Genomic DNA, 17,976 nt, shown 5'->3' with positions numbered 1-17,976 from the left:
CCTAGAGTCCATTTCAGTTATAAGCAACCAATCTGAATTCAATTGTGTATATTAAGAAACCTATTGTATTTCCGATTTGGAAACATCAACCCTCTCGCGGAAACCTTCTCGTGACTAGATCTGCTTTCCAAAATTACTTCTTGGAAATTTCTCGCCTTCATGCATAACGTATCTCACCAATGCACCGATTTCCATCTCCACCATATTGTACATCGGTCGAAACAATTATGTCCAGTAAAATTTTACCGTTAACACACAGAAACGACGATCAGCCGGTTGGAAATTTCTGTAATCGTTTTCACCAGTCTCATCTATGGTTGGTTCCGTATCCATCAAAGACCATGTTGAGGGGTCTGATCCAAGCTGCTACATTTGTCAGAGTCCAAGTTAACCATCTAGTTTTCACGTCCAGTTTTTTCAAAGGTTTCATACCATACTTCTTTCAAGGGAAATACATCACACCTGTGCAAAACGGAAATGCAATATGGAATCACACAAACACACAACTTGTGTTTAATTATGAATTATAAGCGTGCACCATGATCTACTCATGCAGTGTTGTGTCCACGTGTGGATTGCAAAGAGTAAGCCATGATGCTCAGAACATATGAAACACTAGACTATTGATGATTTTGATCATGATGTACATTCTTGTAACATATCCTGTATTTTCTTTTCATAAATATATACACAGCAGGCCAATCAATTCCTGCTGTTCCCAACCAGTAAGAGAAAAAAAAACCGGTGATGTCCACACATGCGAAGTCTTAAAACAAGGGAAGTGCAGGTTCAAGTTAAGGTGAGTCGACCATGAGCATGCAGACAGGCCCTTTAGTTTTGCATCAGTGGCGCGAAAGGTGAAAACGGGGCCGGTTGGTGAACTTCCGACCGTTAGTTTTAACATATCGCATGATGCCAAAGCAGAAACCGGACCATAGAAGTGACAGCACCAAATGGAAAACATCATTCCGTGCTGCATGGAAATGAACCAAGTTAGTCCAAGTGCCTATGGAATTGTTTTATGATATGTAAAGGAGAATTTCGTTTCAATATTCATTCACTAAACTTGAAAAGAGAACAAAGTAAAAATGTTGGAATGAATTTTTCCTGGTGACTTGGTTGCATATTTGTTTCCACATAATTTTATATTACTGCAAACAGCGTTCATGTTTATAACATTTGAGTTATTTAATTAATGTTCATGTTATAATCTATTCATGTGTAGCCGTTGAGGCGGATAGTTACTACTTTAATTGATTATCACTTTTAACTAATCCTTTGGAGATAATCTCTAATCCACATGCCATTTCAGTAGGGAGAAACAGTACCTTTTTTCAGTGACATGATCATGAAAACCATGGCTGCCAAAAGCAGAGCAAAAACAAGGCGGAAGGACTGCGAATGAAAGCTCCAGTAAGAATGCAAAACAAGTTAAACAAATAAACATATATTAATGAATTTCTAGTTTCACAATGGAAAGAATCTCCACTAAATATGCATAGGCAAACAATATTCAAATGTCTATACATGCAACTCAATTCGCCAAATAGCTAAATCAAGGGTCTAGATAAGGGGAGGAAATCTTGGCTGGTCAGTGCACTACCAGCTACCAGTTTGGAGCTCCAGGCCAGCTACTGGCATTACCATCCACAACAATTCAAATATTAATCAATTGAACTGTATGTTTTCTTGGAGCATTATATAAATACATCAATAAAAATTACCTACGGCAGAAGTTTGAGAACAAATTTTCAATTCAACCATGCATGTTCTTTTAGTTACAAAAAGTGGATAGGATTACCGATTTTTCAGTGGAACAGGTATTCAAAACCTTGGTATAAACAATAGCATCAGTCTGTCAACCTATCCATTTTAGGTATAATTAACATTGAAATTACACAAAATTCATTGTAAGTTGCATTCATTTTAAGCACGATAGTTGAGATGTAACCAAGACTAAGAACACTCAATGTAATTCATGGTAGAAAGAACAATTTCAAGCAATATAAATAATAGACAACCCTGCAATTCTCAAGAAGTCCTTTGGTTGGAGTTGCCATATCCCGACTAACGGACGATATGTGATGTCCTTGAAGAAGATCCATGGCATCCTATACAAGATAATAAAGAAATGGTGAAATAACAATGTGCTTGGATACAACATTACCAACCTAATGTAAATTTTCTTCATGTTGTCCATCATATCCAGGATGAAATAGCAAACCTAATGGTGTAGAAGATTCTACCTTAAATTCCTTCTTAAAATAAGCATTGTGGCTACATTTTGTTGCATGCTTTGTAAAAATCTAGGTGAAGAAGTTAATTTTCTTAAAGTTTGCTAAAGAATAGGGCCTAACGCATGTACTATTTTAGTAATCAGACATTTTTACCTATCCTAGTAATATGCCCATGCATTGCAATAGGTCGATAACTCTAGTATAGGCTGCACAACCCTTATGACTGGGCATGGGCTATGACTTTTCAATGGTTCGGACTTTTTTTCATGTACTGAACCTAGGGCTGAGTGAGTGGACAGAAAGAGGACAACTGCACTTTCATAGTAGTACATCTTTAGAGGCATCTAGAAAGGCGGTTCTATATTCCCACCACATAAACAACCACCACTATTCTTGTTGAAATGCCAATATGAATCTACACTCTCCGTCCATCCACTAGTGATAGCTAGCACTACACTAGTTGTACTTTCATTGGTTTGTCATTTTTGTTTATGGATTTCAAAGGGTCAACTCTAAAACATAGGTTTGGAACCAATCTTTTGGTTTAGCATTTATAGCGTCACCATTTTTTTTTCTGAAATTCAATGGTGATGCCCAATTAGACAGGTGCACTAGGTGCTTCTTGATATCTAGTGGTTAATAAGGAGGTTTTCTTGTGATCCTGATTAACATGCTTGTCAGGTTTGATTAGCTAGTATCCATGATATTTCTGTCGCATATAGACACACTAATTGTTGACATAGCTTGATGTAGAGTAAGAAAATACCATGTTAGTTTCCATAATATTTGAGATATGTTTCCAGGAATCGAGTTGGTCCTCCCTAAAGAAAGCACATCACATGAAATCTACAGATTACGTAATCCTCGTGACCTATCCAGCATGTTGTTATCATATTCTCTGCCCTTCCAACCCAACCCAAATCAAAGTCAATTACGTCTTTCTATGGAATGCAACAAGATCTCAGTCAAATATAGGTATAAGCTTCATACACTAAACCAGTTGCTCTGGTTTAGTGTGTGACGATTTCATGAAGTAACTAATTAAGCAATGCTAGTGGGTGCTGAAAATTGGCAATGAAAAAACATAATGATGCTACTATCCGTAAGATATAGTATGGCCTTTCTTTCCTTGCAAAAAAGGCAAGCAAAACCTATGACCTACACAGATGACCTAAAAACCAAATCCAATTCACTCCAGCCTAGGTGAGCCCAAGTCAGTAGCATACCTGTTTAGTACCATCTGCAAAGTTATTCAGGTAATATCTAGCCATTGCATTCCATAGATCATTTAGAATTCCCTGTGTAGTTCGTTTGCCATACCTATAAATCAAATAAGTTGTAAAAACCTGTTCAATTTCACAAGAGGAAAAAGCCAACTACTCATTTGAATAATGAAGACCAGAAAATAGACAAAAAAGAGTGGATGAGTAGAGCAAGAAATGAAAACATGCGGCAATGCTATTTCCACAACAATGTTATTTTGCAATTTATGTAATCAATTTAGTGAGTAATTTACTTGTAATAAAACTACACTCACACATTAGACCTGTTAAATCTTAGGTATCAGTCATAATATTAGGAAGTATGCAACTAGACACAATCCAACAAGTAATTTTTATGATGGTAGCGAGAACATAACTTTTAACAACCAACAAGAACTATACCAGTTTAAGCCGTTATAAAGGTTTAGCTATTGAGGAGATTGATAACACGAAACTAGAGAAGATGTTTAGCAGCAGGCTAGATGTTATAAGATCTTACAAGTTACCAAACCTTTGATAAGAAATATTATCAACTCGGCTTGAAACGTGCTCATGGGTGTAATCAAATCCCTACTTTTCTGAATTGTTGGGACCAATTTGTGCAAATGAAAACAGAGTAAATAACAGAGTTGACAAAATCTTGAAAAATACACAAATCCAGAACATTCAATTTGTTCTATAAAAATTACCGAACAAAGTCTCCCTTCAAAGCAGGAGTTCCAGAGTACTGAGTGCTTATTGCATCTCCATGATTGGCCCACACTGCAAAAAAAGATCTGCAATTGTTTAGGCCATCAAAATTGTGATACATGTTCGGGGAAAAACTAATATAAAGAACAATATTTAGTAAATATCATATTCATATATGCAACACTTACAAACTTTGTAGTCTGCATCGAATGCTGGATAATCGCTGATTGTATTGTTATCAACAAGAACACCGATTTGTTGCAGTTGGCTTTCCAGAATTTTCCTCCCGATCATATTCTATTTTACGTATAAAGGATACTATTGTACTTATATGTATGTATAAGATAGAATAGAGAAGGCCAAACAGACACAATAATTGTTCGAGAAAGAAGTATGGATCCTCATACAGCTACAAATACTTTCAATGTAATACACCGAGCCAGCAGTTGCTAACCATTCAGGCCATGCTGTGGTGTTGGTTAAGTAATTAAGTTCCATGAAGCTTTTAGATAGGATTAGACCAGCATATAAATTCATGAGCATAGACGACCTTAGTTGCATGAACAAGTGTATGTATGGGCCTATGAAGGGCATACCCCATATGGTCATGTTCCAAAGGGTAGTTGTAGACACTAAATCTGGGTGTGTGTAGTAACCAAACACAACAAAAGCTATCATGTGACATGTGCATGCATGTCACAACTCAACGCAAGCTCGAAAGATCTCTTTGAGCAAATTTTTGGTACAATGACATCCTACATATTGGTCGAATTCTTCACTACGTGTGAGGAACATGTTCCAAGTCACTGCACTTGGTCCTAACAACTAAATAGAGGGACAGAGGCTCGTCCAAGAATGGTTCTGGTCTGTTCCACCATGTCCCCCAAACAAAACTGCACCTAGTTTATGAGGTTAAATTTGCCACTATTATACTGTGCTGACAGAAAATGACAAGGAAATACTATTAATAACCACTTTAAAAATGACGGTTAACAACACATTAATAACAACTTTTACTAGTACCAATAATTAAATTTATAATTTTATGATGAAGCTTCACTTGGAAGTGCATACCTGAGTTACATTAGTACGATCCAAACAATCGACACAATTTGTTCTGACAGTTCCAGTCTGCCCTTTCATTTTCTCACTTTTACTATTTGAAAGGAAGTACCTACACCACATAATTAGAAATATTGAGAATAAATCAATACGATATGTTTGGGCGAAAGGGTTCTTTTGGGATATTCATTGGATTTTATTCAAATCTCCTATACCAAATTAGCACCAGGAGGCTTTCTATTTGAACAAGAAGTGCAAGATAGAGCTTTCATTTTCCAACGTTTTTATTGTTGCATGGAGAAGGGAGATGTCAACAAGAGCATGTAAAAACATGAAAACTATTTGAATAACATGCAATAAATTTGCCATTCCCTCTTGAATGCATGGATGCCAGTCCTATCTTGCACCTAGAAGTGTCAATACTTGTGCACACTCTTGAATGCATGACAGGTCCAATCCTAGGAAGCACATAGAAAAATATGTGCACACTCTTGAATGCATGGATGCCAGTCCCTACAGCCAATAATTGAACTCTCTTCACCCCACAAGGACTTCATTTTTAGCAATTCTCGGACATATTAGTAGTGTCAATACTTGGTGACCCTCTCTAATCCTATTTATTGTAATTCCCATTCATGCTAATTTGTTGTGGTAGTTTCAGTAGCCAAATTCCATGAATTGCATAAGCATTAGCCAAATGAAACAACCTCAAAATAAACTCTTGTAGGATGATGGGAATAAGTTAATTATAATGAGAGAAGTATTAGGAAACTAATGCACATTATGCCACATATTTTATAGTAGTAGCATGGCAAAACTAGGAACCAGATGCCATTATTTTCTTCATCAAATTCACCAATTTTTCACATAGAAAATGTAGGTACTCATCACTTGTTTCACAGCAAAGAAAAGCAAAAAGAAAAAGTTAAGTTAATCACCTGCAGAGATTTAAAAGAGGGAAACTTTCTGTAGAAGAAAACTCACTCTAACATATATTATACCCAAAGAGATGACATTCTCAAAAGGGTCAAATGAATCCCACAGTCATATAATCAAAGCGAAAATATTAAAATTTGATACCTAAAACGGTATTTAGTATATTCATGATTTTCTTACAGTTATATTTCTGAAAATTTTAATAAATATATGATTTAAGAAGGCAATGATTTAGCATGTGAAGTAGTGAGACTGTCAATATACTAATACCATCTGAAGAAATATCATACAAAAAATATAAATGGTAAAATTTTTAGTACTTAATATCTTATAGCAACATACCCATGCTTCTTAAGATAATCCTCAATTTGGTCATAGAGCTGAGAAAGACGTTCAAAGTGAATATGACCACAGATTTGGTGGAAATCGAAATGAACAAATCTGCAATTGTTAGGTTTAATGCAATTATTACTTGTAAAGCACAATAGCATAACTCTGCAATGAAGCAAAACTTACCTTATATCTTCACTTAAGATAGGTTCAATTGATTTTGCATATCTTTCATAAAGGCGGCCTTCACCCCCATGCTGAATATATCAAGAAATATGAAATATGAAAATATCACACAAATAGGAGCAGGACAAACTAATATTACCTCTATAGACTACAAGCATGTTAAAAACAAAAAAGGCAAATAATTTGTATGCAAACATATACCTAATTCCAGAACAAACATTTATCTTTTAAGCTGAATGGCTGTGCTTTGCAAAGGATAAAAACATATTATGTTATTCCTAGAATAAAAAGAAAAAAATTTCATGAAATATGTGTCCATCTTTTTTATATAGGAAATATCCATATCAATTTGATTTTACGTGGATACCCATCTAGATTTGATTGATTTTTAATATTACGAAGTTAAGAGGGTAAATTATAAAAACACAATGGGAGTAGGTGGACTAGAGTCTTTTATAGTACTAAAGATAAGCTCAAATGAACTACTTTCTTTCATTTAAGGGAGGATTGTATACAAAATCAAATATTGTCATGATTGGCATCACCTATAACCGAAGAAGACACTAAGGGATGCACAGCTGGCCATCGCGTGGATCAACCGGCTTAATTAATTAGCGCATGTCAGACGTGCTACAGCACGGCTTGGTAAGATTACTTTGTTCAGTTTGTTTGTGTAGCTTTAGGTTGTTAGTTCCTATCCCTACTATTTAGTATGTTAGTTAGTTTGTGATTCTACTTAAGTTTACTTGGTATTAGTTTGTAACAAAGGCAAGCCGAGTTCAATCTATTCTTTCATCTCCTTTCCCTGTTTCGGTTTCCCTTGTTCAATCTATTCTCACGTCGTGACAAGTATACAATGCAGCTTAAGGAATGAACATGGGACACTATTTTGTTGAAATGAAGAAAGCCTCTCATTTAGGTCCTACAGTCAAACCACCCCATATGACACAGCCAATTAGTAAGGGGTTGGTCTGAGATTGCAGGTTGTAACTATCTATATGTGAAGTATCAGAATGAGGCACTAGACCCTGTGGAATGGCCGAGGATCCATGATGTAGGTCCAGATGACAAGGGCAGAACATATGGATATGTAATTTGGAAAGTATTATTCCCTTTATTCCATCTTGTGGCTGGACTTCGATAGATGATATGTACCTTCGAAATCACTCAAATCTACCCAAATAATATCCAAACTAATACCAGATTTATCCAAATATACCAACAATTATATTTCCGAAAGCTGACTTGGCCAGTCACCTTGCATGTCAATGGTGGGATCCCAACATGATATCCCATAGATGGTCAACAGGAAGCTGGTGCTTATTTGGTTCTAAGAATTCAATACTTACCGTATTGACAAGATCAACGGCTACCACAGCTCCATATTTCTTTTGTAAATCATGGAAATGACGCTCAAGTACACGAGGCTGCATAAAACAAATCCATGAAAATTTATGAAAAAAAAAGGTCTAAACAAAAGCTACATTGCTACACTTAAGTTAGATGTTGATAATATGTAAGTGCATTGAGGAGGTTAAAAAAGAAAAATAAATCATATGATAGCACTCACCGCCTCCTCTACTCTAACAACATCAAAACTAGGTTTATATGTCAAATCAACAATCTGCTCCCACAGAAAAGGCATAGAGCCTCTAACCTGAAATACACAATTATGTAATTAAGTTATGACAGAATTTTATGATAATAAACTGTCAGCAGAAAAATATGATAGATGCTAGAAAATGTTGTGGAAAATTGTAAGCTTTCAATGCCATAGCAACACAGGTATCAAGATATGAATAGGAAAACCAGAAATCTTTTAGCGTAGATGAAACTGTGCATGATTGACTACTATTAACTTTTTTATTGTTGATTCTATAGATAAATTGGAAACTAAATATGAAGGTTGTTACGTGGGGAATCCCCTTTGGGCAGCACAGGTAGGAAACTGGCCGGCCCACACGGCCGCAGCCTGCACGTGAGATTAATTAGGACTCTAAAGTTTGATTAGGATGAGGTTTGTTAAGATTGATTAGGATTAGGACTCTAAAGTTTGAGTAGGATAAGGTTTGTTAGATTGATTAGGACTCTACTTCTTTGTAAGGCTATATATAGCCGGTTAGTTCATGGTTAATGTAAGCAGAAATTAGTTCAATCTACTTCGTTCAATCTACCTCTGTCTATTTCTCTATTCTCTCCTACCCCATAACATCTTGGTATCAGATTCCATCGATCCCTCCTCCATCGCTTCCGTCTTTTCCATGGTCGGCTCTGATGAAGAAGACCCCTGGAGCCAGTGCTTCGACGCCATCATGGACCGGCTAGAAGCACTCAGCACAGAAATCACGGAAATAGATCAACAGCAGCGGGCTCAAAACTTGGCCATCAACCGGCTAGAGCAGGCAGCCCGTGACCCATCACAGCACTGCGACAACAACAGTGCAGCTGGCGACCACACCGAGAGCCACGACAGTCACCGCAGCGGCGATGGCTCCAGGCGGAGTGGCGACGCTTTCGGCCACGGCGGCGACGCTTTCGGCCGCGGCAGCGATGCTTTTGGCCATGGCGGCAACGGCTTCGGCCGTGATGGAGATCGCTTCAGCCACGGCGGAGATGGCTTCGGCTTTGGCCACGGTGGCGACGGGTTCGGCTTCGGTCGTGGCGGCGGTGGCTTTAGCTTCAACCGTGGGGGCGATGGCTTCGGCCGCAGAGGCTATGGCCAATGCTACGACGGCGACGGCAGACGACCACCTCAATACCACAAGCTGGATTTTCCAAAATTTGACGGCCGAGGCGACCCTCTTCCTTTCCTCAATCGTTGCAAACAATTTCTCAGGGGTCAATGCACGCCAAAGGAGGACAAAATTTGGCTGGCATCCTACCACCTAATCAACAGTGCGCAACAGTGGTACACTCGCCTCGAATGAGATCACGGGCCGCCATCTTGGAACCACTTTTCGGAGATGCTCAACACACGCTACGACCCTCCACTCTGATCAGCCCGGTTAGGCGAGTTGGTAGCGTGCCGTAAGACTTCCACGGTGGATGACTAACGCTGAACGCTTCCTCGACCTGTTAGCTTGCACCAGCTATCTCTTCGAAAATCAACAGATACAACTTTTTACAGTCGGCCTTCAAGAACCAATGAGCTTGGATGTGCAGATGCAAAACCCAACATCTCTGGAAGCAGCAATGAACCTCCCACGTTCCTTTGAACGCCGCAAACAGGCTGCCCGTCCCACATGGCTGCAGCGGCACGCTGGCCACAGCATTTTGCCTCTCCCTTCGGTGACGCCCTCCCCTTCAACACCTAAGCAAACCACCGTTGCTAAGCAAGTGAGCACACCATCGGTACCCAATCAGGCCATCCGCCGCCTGTCTCCGGAGGAGATGGACGAACGTCGCCGCCAAGGTCTTTGTTTCAACTATGACGAGCCATACTCACGCGGCCACAATCGCACCTACCATCGTTTATTCTTCCTGGAGATGGGCGACGATGATGTCGACGAGGATTTACCAGAGGAGCCACCTATCTCGCATAAAAATCTCCAGATCTCCTTACACGGCCACGGGGGTCGGTGCTTCTGACACCATGCACATCAAGGTCAACCTCAGCGGCATCAACCTCTATGCCCTCATCAACTCTGGCTCGACACACACGTTCTTGTCTCATCAGGCAGTGGCCCGGATTGGCCAGGTCCCCAACCCACGCATAGGCCTCAACGTCACGGTGGCAAATGGCGACAAGGTGGCGTGCCCAGGCGTCTTTCTTGACATGCAATTCAGCATCGCCAACGAGGACTTCGCCACTAATGTCTACATCCTCACCTTGGGCGGCTGCGACCTAGTGCTGGGCGCACAGTGGCTCGTGACCTTAGGCCCCATCCTCTGGGATTTTACAGCGCTGACGATGTCCTTCTGGCATCGCCATCACCAGGTTACACTTCACGGCTTACCAGGACACCAACGGCCACGCTTCCTGTCATGTGCACCAGAAGCACTGCTCAACTCACTCCTCGAAGAATTCGCAGATGTCTTCGCAGAACCAACTGGACTACCCCCAGCCCGAGATCGCGCACATGGCATTCAGTTGCCGCCAGGGACGTGCCTCCATGATGTGTTCCATGTCGGGTTACTTAAGCCGTTCGTGGGTATACCGCCAAACACGCCTCTGGCCCTGCCACCCATTCAGCACGGCGCGGCCCAACCAGTTCCGCGCCAGGTCTTGCGTGCCCAGTTGGCTAGAGGGGTGCGTCAGCTTCTCGTTCAGTAGGATGGCCTTCTAGTGTCGTCAGCATCGTGGGAGGACTTAGACGACTTTCAACGTCGCAACCCTTCATTCCCGCTCGCGGACGAGCTGCTGGTCGAGGGGAGGGGGAGATGTTATGTGGGGAATCCCCTTCGGGTGGGGCAGGCAGGACACCGGCCAGCCCACACGGCCGCAGCCTGCACGCAAGATTAATTAGGACTCTAAAGTTTTATTAGGATAAGGTTTGTTAAGTTTGATTAGGATTAGGACTTAAAAGTTTGAGTAGGATAATGTTTGTTAGATTGTTTAGACTCTACTTTGTAAGGCTATATGTAACCGGTTATTTCATGGTTAATGCAAGCAGAAATTAGTTCAATCTACCTCGTTCAATCTACCTCTGTCTATTTCTCTATTCTCCCCTACCCCATAACAAAGGTTAACATAACTTTATGCTAAGCAAATAATTGTTTTTAAAAAAAGAAACAATGGAAACATTGAATCATATGACTTGCTCAAATGGGGACACAGGCTCCCATATGCGGCATTCAATTGATTGAACAAACTTACTTGCACATAGGATGCTGTAAATTCTTTTGATTGCATTATCTGCTCTGATTCAACAAAATTTGCAGCATAACCCTCTGGATCAGCTCCTCGCCTCCACATCCGAGTACCTTCAGGAATATAACAACCCATAAACTATTAATGACCATGTACATTCAGTTTCTGGAGAATAGTAAAATGGCCAATAAGTACAACTTAACCAAATGATGTAATTAAAGTAACATTTAAGGAAAACTACGTGGTGAATAAGCTTATTTTGATTATCTAAAACTCTTACCTATCCTACGTGTACACCTACGTGCAATCAGGGTCACATGTACCTTCTCTGACCCAACTTCTGCATGGATACTCTGAAAACCTGATATTTAGTTAAGTTCCAGGAGTTCAAATTGACATATGACCTTCAGATAAAGGTAACGCAAGTACAAACTATCCAAAGTAATCTAACATCTCAGGTAATAAGTTGAGATGCTACGATGAGCGAAGGATACTTCCTTGAATGACTGGTAGTAAGTATTGGTGTAGCTGTGGAGGGAAAAAGAGGAAGTCAAAACTAAAACTGTAAATATTGGTCACAAGATTCATAATTAAAAACAGCACAAATCTTACTTTATTCTCAATTAGAGGCTCCAACAAGAAGCTATTCCATAGAAACCTTTGTTCTGCCTGCAAAGGGTGTAATTAATTGATCTGTTCAGAAGTTACCGGTAAAGCATCGAACACTTATCAGCATGTTGAAAGCACAACACATTTAGTACATCATTTCTTTTTTGCAGAGATTTCATCCAAAGCCATTGAGGTGCTCTTTCAGTTAATGATGCTCCTCTTGCATCTGATTAATTGCTGATATATGACAATGGCTCAAGAGAGATATATTTAAAAATTACATTGCAATTGTGTAGGAGCAATGGGACATTTTTAGTGGCTGATAGGGGATTGAGGGAACTTTCAGTGGCATAAGAGAACTTTTATCTATACTATTGTATTGAAAATTTGTACTCATGTTACTTTTGCCACTACCATCAAATTATGTTCGTTAATTAGGGAAGTTTTATTATTAGTAGACTACCAAAGTACTATTAGTACCAAACTCTGGGTATCTTTCAACACTACCAATTATTTGGTACTATCTACGTCTTACAATAATAAAATCTAGTACTGGATTCGACATAAGGTAGTGTAATAAATCTAGACAAATGGTATGTCCAAATATATTGTATTATGTTGTGTCAAACCTAGTACATGGTTTTAGTATTTTGAGACATAGGTAGTAGCACAGAATTGTAATGGTTGGGTTTGGTTTGATGACATTTATGAGAAAAAGTTTGGTAGGTTAATATTGCTTTGGGCATTGCCAAAAAAGTTTCCAATCCAATGCTATTCATGTGTCCAAAATATTGCTTGGGCATGTTTTGGTAGTAAACAAAAATAGCCCAAAGAACTATTATACTTACGTACATAAATAAATACAGGTGGATTGAAAAGGTATTTGCATATGAAGTTTAATTGAAATTTCAGTTATGTGTACTGAATATTGTTTTTCCAGAGAGTGCCATCAAACCAGGTTTTCAAAGAAATTCACTGTGAGCGCTAACCATGCTGTTGGATACACCCTTCTTACCAAATAAGAACTCAATGGGATATGTCCTAGTACTACAAGCCATCCTTATCCTAATTTGTATAGATTTGTCGTATCAGGTCTTGTCCTATCTAGTCCTAGATTTATTTATTTTCATTTCTTTTTCTAATTGTCTTAAGAAAACAAGATATCTTAATCACATCATGGCCTCCATATGTATGCACTTTCCTTTTTTCCCCTCCTTTCGCACAGTATATTACAGGGTTACAGCATTTGACAGAATAATTTAGAGGGCACAGAAATTAAAAAAAAAAGTCACTAAACAGTTTATTTAAAATATTAAGAGGATAAGATTGAAAACGCGCAGCCCACTACTAGAATGATTACCAATGGGCACGCTGCTAGAAGAATTTCAATATGAGATGCAAACATCATAATGAATAGAATTAAAATGTAACACCAGCTTTTGTTTGTTTTCCTCGCGAAATCTTTCTTTGAAATTCAGGACAAGAAAATAAAAGCAAACATCTATGTTGTACGTCTAGAAAATAATTTTAGATTTAAAAACTGAAGAATATGAATATATTATTGTATATACACTTCGACATGTTTGTTGAATTGGGTTAATTTTGCCTCGATTTACATGATAGCTATTTTAACAGAAAGGAATAAACTAACTAGCAATCGAGTAAACTGTAAATTAAGGCGCTTAAATGGGAATAATCGCAGCATTACAATTTTGTCACACGTGACTTTTAGGGGGGAAAATTAACAAAAAATTTCCATAAAAAATAAATGCAGGTATGGCATAAAAAACATGTTACTAATTCCATCTTTCTACATCAGAAGTACAATCTACTGATGTAATAATCAAATGTGCATTAAGGTCCATAATAAAGGAAACAATAAATGGTGAAATAGAATCACGTGAACAACTTAGCGGACAAGCCACATAAGCTCGCATACTATATGTATTTCATGCATAAGCAAGCGACGGAATTCTGTAAGGAGGCAGCAAACCTGTCTCCAAAGTGGAAGCGACTTAAACTCATCCCCTAGATCATGCAACCTCTGTGAACTACAATATAAGGGACAAACATATATAAATGCTCAAAGAACTTGAATGGAAAAATAGGAGGATAAAAAGGATGAATGATTAATTGGTTATAACTTCACGCGAATGTTTAAAAGAAACAAAAATCACAATATTCATAGCAGTACCCACGTCAGTGTTAAGTTGACATCGTAGGAGAAGTATAGGCCTATTGTCCTCTCTGCTGCATCGAGAAGTTCTGAAAATTCTGTTTCCATTTTTTTCTGCCAGAGTTTTATTGAATGATTAGTGCAATATGTATGGAAATAAATTATAACTGAGGCCCAAGATAAGCACTGCTAGACCTGCTCAGCAGAAGCATTAACCGATTTATTGCATGGCAGAACTTTTAGTCCTGTCAATCTGAAGATTGCATGCCCCAGGTAGGATCCAACACAGTCACGGTCAGTGATCACAAGAAAGTATGACCGAACTGCAAGTTTGAGCACTCCTACCACACCAAAAACTATTCTAACTTTAGGATTTGTAGCGGGAGAACGAGGTGGCAACTCTTCCACTAGTTTCATTGACCCATTTGTCCGATCAACTGACAGGAACAAATCAGCAAGACCATCAACTGGTTCAAATATGTAGCGGTCTGCAAACTCCCACAACCTCAGTCTTGTGTGTAGCTTTGGTGAAGGGCATGCGTCAGTTGCAGCATTCATCGTGTGATATCCTGAAAAGTTTTAGCAATTTCTGTACATTCAATGTATTCTACAGATACCTGAATAATATAATCGTGCTCTTAAAATAACCAATGACAATATAAGTTTCAGGGTTGTTCTTGCAGTAATAAGGATATGTCTATTGTAATCATAGAATAGAAACACAACCATGTTAAAGTGACATGCTTAAAAGAATTACTCCCTATTTTTTTTATTTGACGTTGTTGACTTTTGGGTCTATATTCGATTAATCATCTTATTCAAAAAAAATATGCAATTGCTAATTGTTTTGTTATAATTTGATTTATCACTAAAGAAACTTTAATCATAACTTATAATTTTGAATATTTGCACATAAAATTTGAGTAAGATGAAAAACATATATCTAAAATTCTATGACGTCAAATAATAAAAACCAAAGGGAATATATGGCTAAGCGGGATTTGTGGTCCACAGAAGCAATATATCCTTCAGAATATCTAACTGTTATATAGTTATATCATGAGCCAATAACCATACCAGGTCGCATAGCAAGACAAAAGCGCATATGAGACAACAGCTAAATATGTTTGTCAAAAATGATCAGGAAAGGTACTCTGCCATGTATCCTTTTATTGAAATAGATAGATGGATAGTGAAATCAAACCAGATAATAAAATATCAAATAAACGAGCAACGCTATTATAAAAATGCACATATAAATAATGTGAAATCAAAATGTGTAAGTAACCTATTTTTTGTACTTATCACATAACCCTGATCTTGCATCATAAAAAATGCAGAGTTTTATATTAACCATGCAGAGACCAGTTCTGGTGCCTTGGCCTCGCATTTCCCTTCTCTAGAAAATGCAGAAAGCTATTCCATCGCCGGTTCGATAGAATTATGCATTGCCTGTGGTGCCATATCTAGCACAGACTAACTGACAAGTTAATTTTGATTCACACCCTAAAATTAAAATGCAACAGGGTGCTCACACATTCGCACAGCGACGAAAAGCCAAGAAATTGACGTCAACTAACACCACCAAATCTTGTAATTTAAAGAAATCAAAATTGCCGGAGAAAACAAAAGCACGTAAGGAGAAATCAGATCCTGGCGTACCACCAGAGTACTCCGGTAGCGGTTGGGATCAGAGGAGAGTGAACGGACCAGCGGCGGCTGGGGATGAAGAGAGGGCGGAATGGTTCAGAGATCGAGGACTCGCATCTGAGACACATAGAAGGGGATGGAATTAGCGGTGATGTATAAAATTAGCATGGATGGAGTCCATGGCCGCGACAGAATCGGAGCACTGGTGGCCTATTTTTGGTGGGCAGCACCGATGTCGAAGGCTTAGGTGATGGACTCCTCACGTTCTACTTTTCCCCTTCTTCGGGATTCATTGGATCGAGAATGCTTCTCCTTGGGCACCTAGACCTAAGGAGAAAAACAACTCTGCTATACGTCCGACGCATGTACGACTGAAACGGGGAAAGACGAGCACACTCACATATGACGCCGTCCACTAAACTAACAGTGCACTAAACGAACAGCTCACGCTCACAGATGACACCGTAGACCAGTACGATAGTCATATGAATCCGTCGTGTGTATAGCATTTTCCGGAGAAAAATCGAACACAGCGACCAGCAAAACATTGTTTCTCCTAAACTACTCATCCAATCTATGATTTCGTTACATGGCTTGCAATTAAATCTTTATTTCACGTCTTTATGCTATGATGTTCTTTTTTGTTTCGTGTTGCAATAGATCTTATTTTTTTTAATGTTACACACAGTTTTACTTGAATGTTTCAATATGTATTTAGTAATGTTTCACTAGTACATTTGCAAATGTTGCATGCGGTGCTCTTTGGATGTTAGCTAGTATTACAAAAAATGTTTCAATAAAATTAAGTATCTGCACGCATATTGTATGTTTCATGTGATTTTATTTGATATTTTGCTCATCGAGAACCAATGTTATAGCTTCAAACTTGATATCGGCAGCTAAACGCGAAAGCAATCACTATAGAAAATTCAATCATGACAATGACACCGAGACACGATATATGTTAACGAGGTCCGAACAAGCATACTCTCTCACTGATTACGGATGCTCCTCTCCGATTACAGCATAATTATAGCTTATCAGGTATCAACGGCCACGGCCGATCGACTATGCTGCTGACCCTCGCTCCCTAAGCTTACATATGCCCTTGTTGTTGTGCGGTTACAACAGGGCTGCCTTCCTATTTAAAGGAGAGTCTAGGATAGAGTTCGACTCCACTTCTATCCTAATACTTACTAAGCCTTAATTAGTAACTGACTATGTACACAATCAACACAAACTCTAACTTGGTTGTCGATGTTCCAACCGGTATTTTTTAAATGTTGCATCTCTTAATAACATTTCACTAGTAGAGTTGAAACATTTCACTTACATTTGGAGTTATTCCCTATGTTAAATCATAAAAGAAAATGTATTAAATTATTTTGTTTAAGTCAAGAGAAAATTAAGTTAAAGTGGAAGAATTAAATAAAAGGATTAAACGGCTAAGAATATTTTTATTGTATTCTTTAAATACATTAAAAGGATTATTAGTGGAATTTTTAGAGCACTATAAATTGTTATGAACCACTAAAAGTTGTTCAGGACTAAATTATTTAGAAAATTTCCTATATACCCCCAAAAAATTTCTCCATCCCTTCTATACCACTAAATCTTACATCATCCCTTACATATCCTTAAGTTTGTTTTTGTTTTGATCCCCTCCATACCATTTCCGTCAGTTGACCATTATTGATCGTTAAATACTTTTAAAACGACTGTATTACCACTCTCGTACATATGTACTACCTATTTGATAAGTTTTCATGTGAAAAATTAACTTATACTAAAAATAAAATGGATATAATCATTTAATGTCAAACTTAAAACAAAACTTAATGTTTTGAATTTTTTTAGAAAAATTATGGTTAAATCCATACATTAGTTTCACCATAGAATTGATAATTAAAATTATTATTTAGGTTTAAATTTTTGGTAAGAAGTACGAAATTCATCAAATTTGATTTCAAATTTATTTTAAAAATTTAAATATGATTTTAGTTTGTGATGAAATAATTCCATCCCCTT

The 17,976-nt window shown here is 38.2% G+C and overlaps 1 protein-coding gene across 1 annotated transcript; it reads right to left on the bottom strand.

Annotated features, from left to right (window-relative positions):
• Positions 1–464: 464 nt before the first annotated feature.
• On the bottom strand, positions 465–16,177 carry LOC102720088 (phosphoinositide phosphatase SAC7-like). The gene is made up of 19 exons (XM_006662816.3): positions 15,961–16,177; positions 14,494–14,867; positions 14,321–14,412; positions 14,116–14,173; positions 12,126–12,182; positions 12,008–12,041; positions 11,794–11,874; positions 11,520–11,626; positions 8,274–8,360; positions 8,053–8,130; positions 6,704–6,774; positions 6,530–6,628; positions 5,264–5,363; positions 4,378–4,486; positions 4,189–4,261; positions 3,464–3,557; positions 2,022–2,111; positions 1,329–1,395; positions 465–973 (listed from the first exon to the last, which is right to left on the bottom strand). The coding sequence occupies exons 2-19, from the start codon at positions 14,854–14,856 to the stop codon at positions 843–845; spliced, it is 1,791 nt and encodes a 596-aa protein (XP_006662879.1). The 5' UTR covers positions 14,857–14,867; positions 15,961–16,177; the 3' UTR covers positions 465–842.
• Positions 16,178–17,976: the final 1,799 nt, after the last annotated feature.

This window comes from Oryza brachyantha, chromosome 11 (assembly GCF_000231095.2).
Source record: "Oryza brachyantha chromosome 11, ObraRS2, whole genome shotgun sequence".
Taxonomy (NCBI): Eukaryota; Viridiplantae; Streptophyta; class Magnoliopsida; order Poales; family Poaceae; genus Oryza; species Oryza brachyantha.
This window is presented reverse-complemented; position numbering and strand designations above follow the sequence as displayed.

Excerpts from the sequence above, each read along its gene's own strand:
- LOC102720088 (XM_006662816.3), bottom strand. The coding sequence starts at position 14,856 with ATGAATGCTGCAACTGACGCATGCCCTTCACCAAAGCTACACACAAGA. Across the intron at positions 12,183-14,115 it reads CGCTTCCACTTTGGAGACAG|GCAGAACAAAGGTTTCTATG; the intron begins GTTTGCTGCCTC and ends CACCCTTTGCAG. Across the intron at positions 1,396-2,021 it reads GACTTCTTGAGAATTGCAGG|TCCTTCCGCCTTGTTTTTGC; the intron begins GTTGTCTATTAT and ends TTTCATTCGCAG.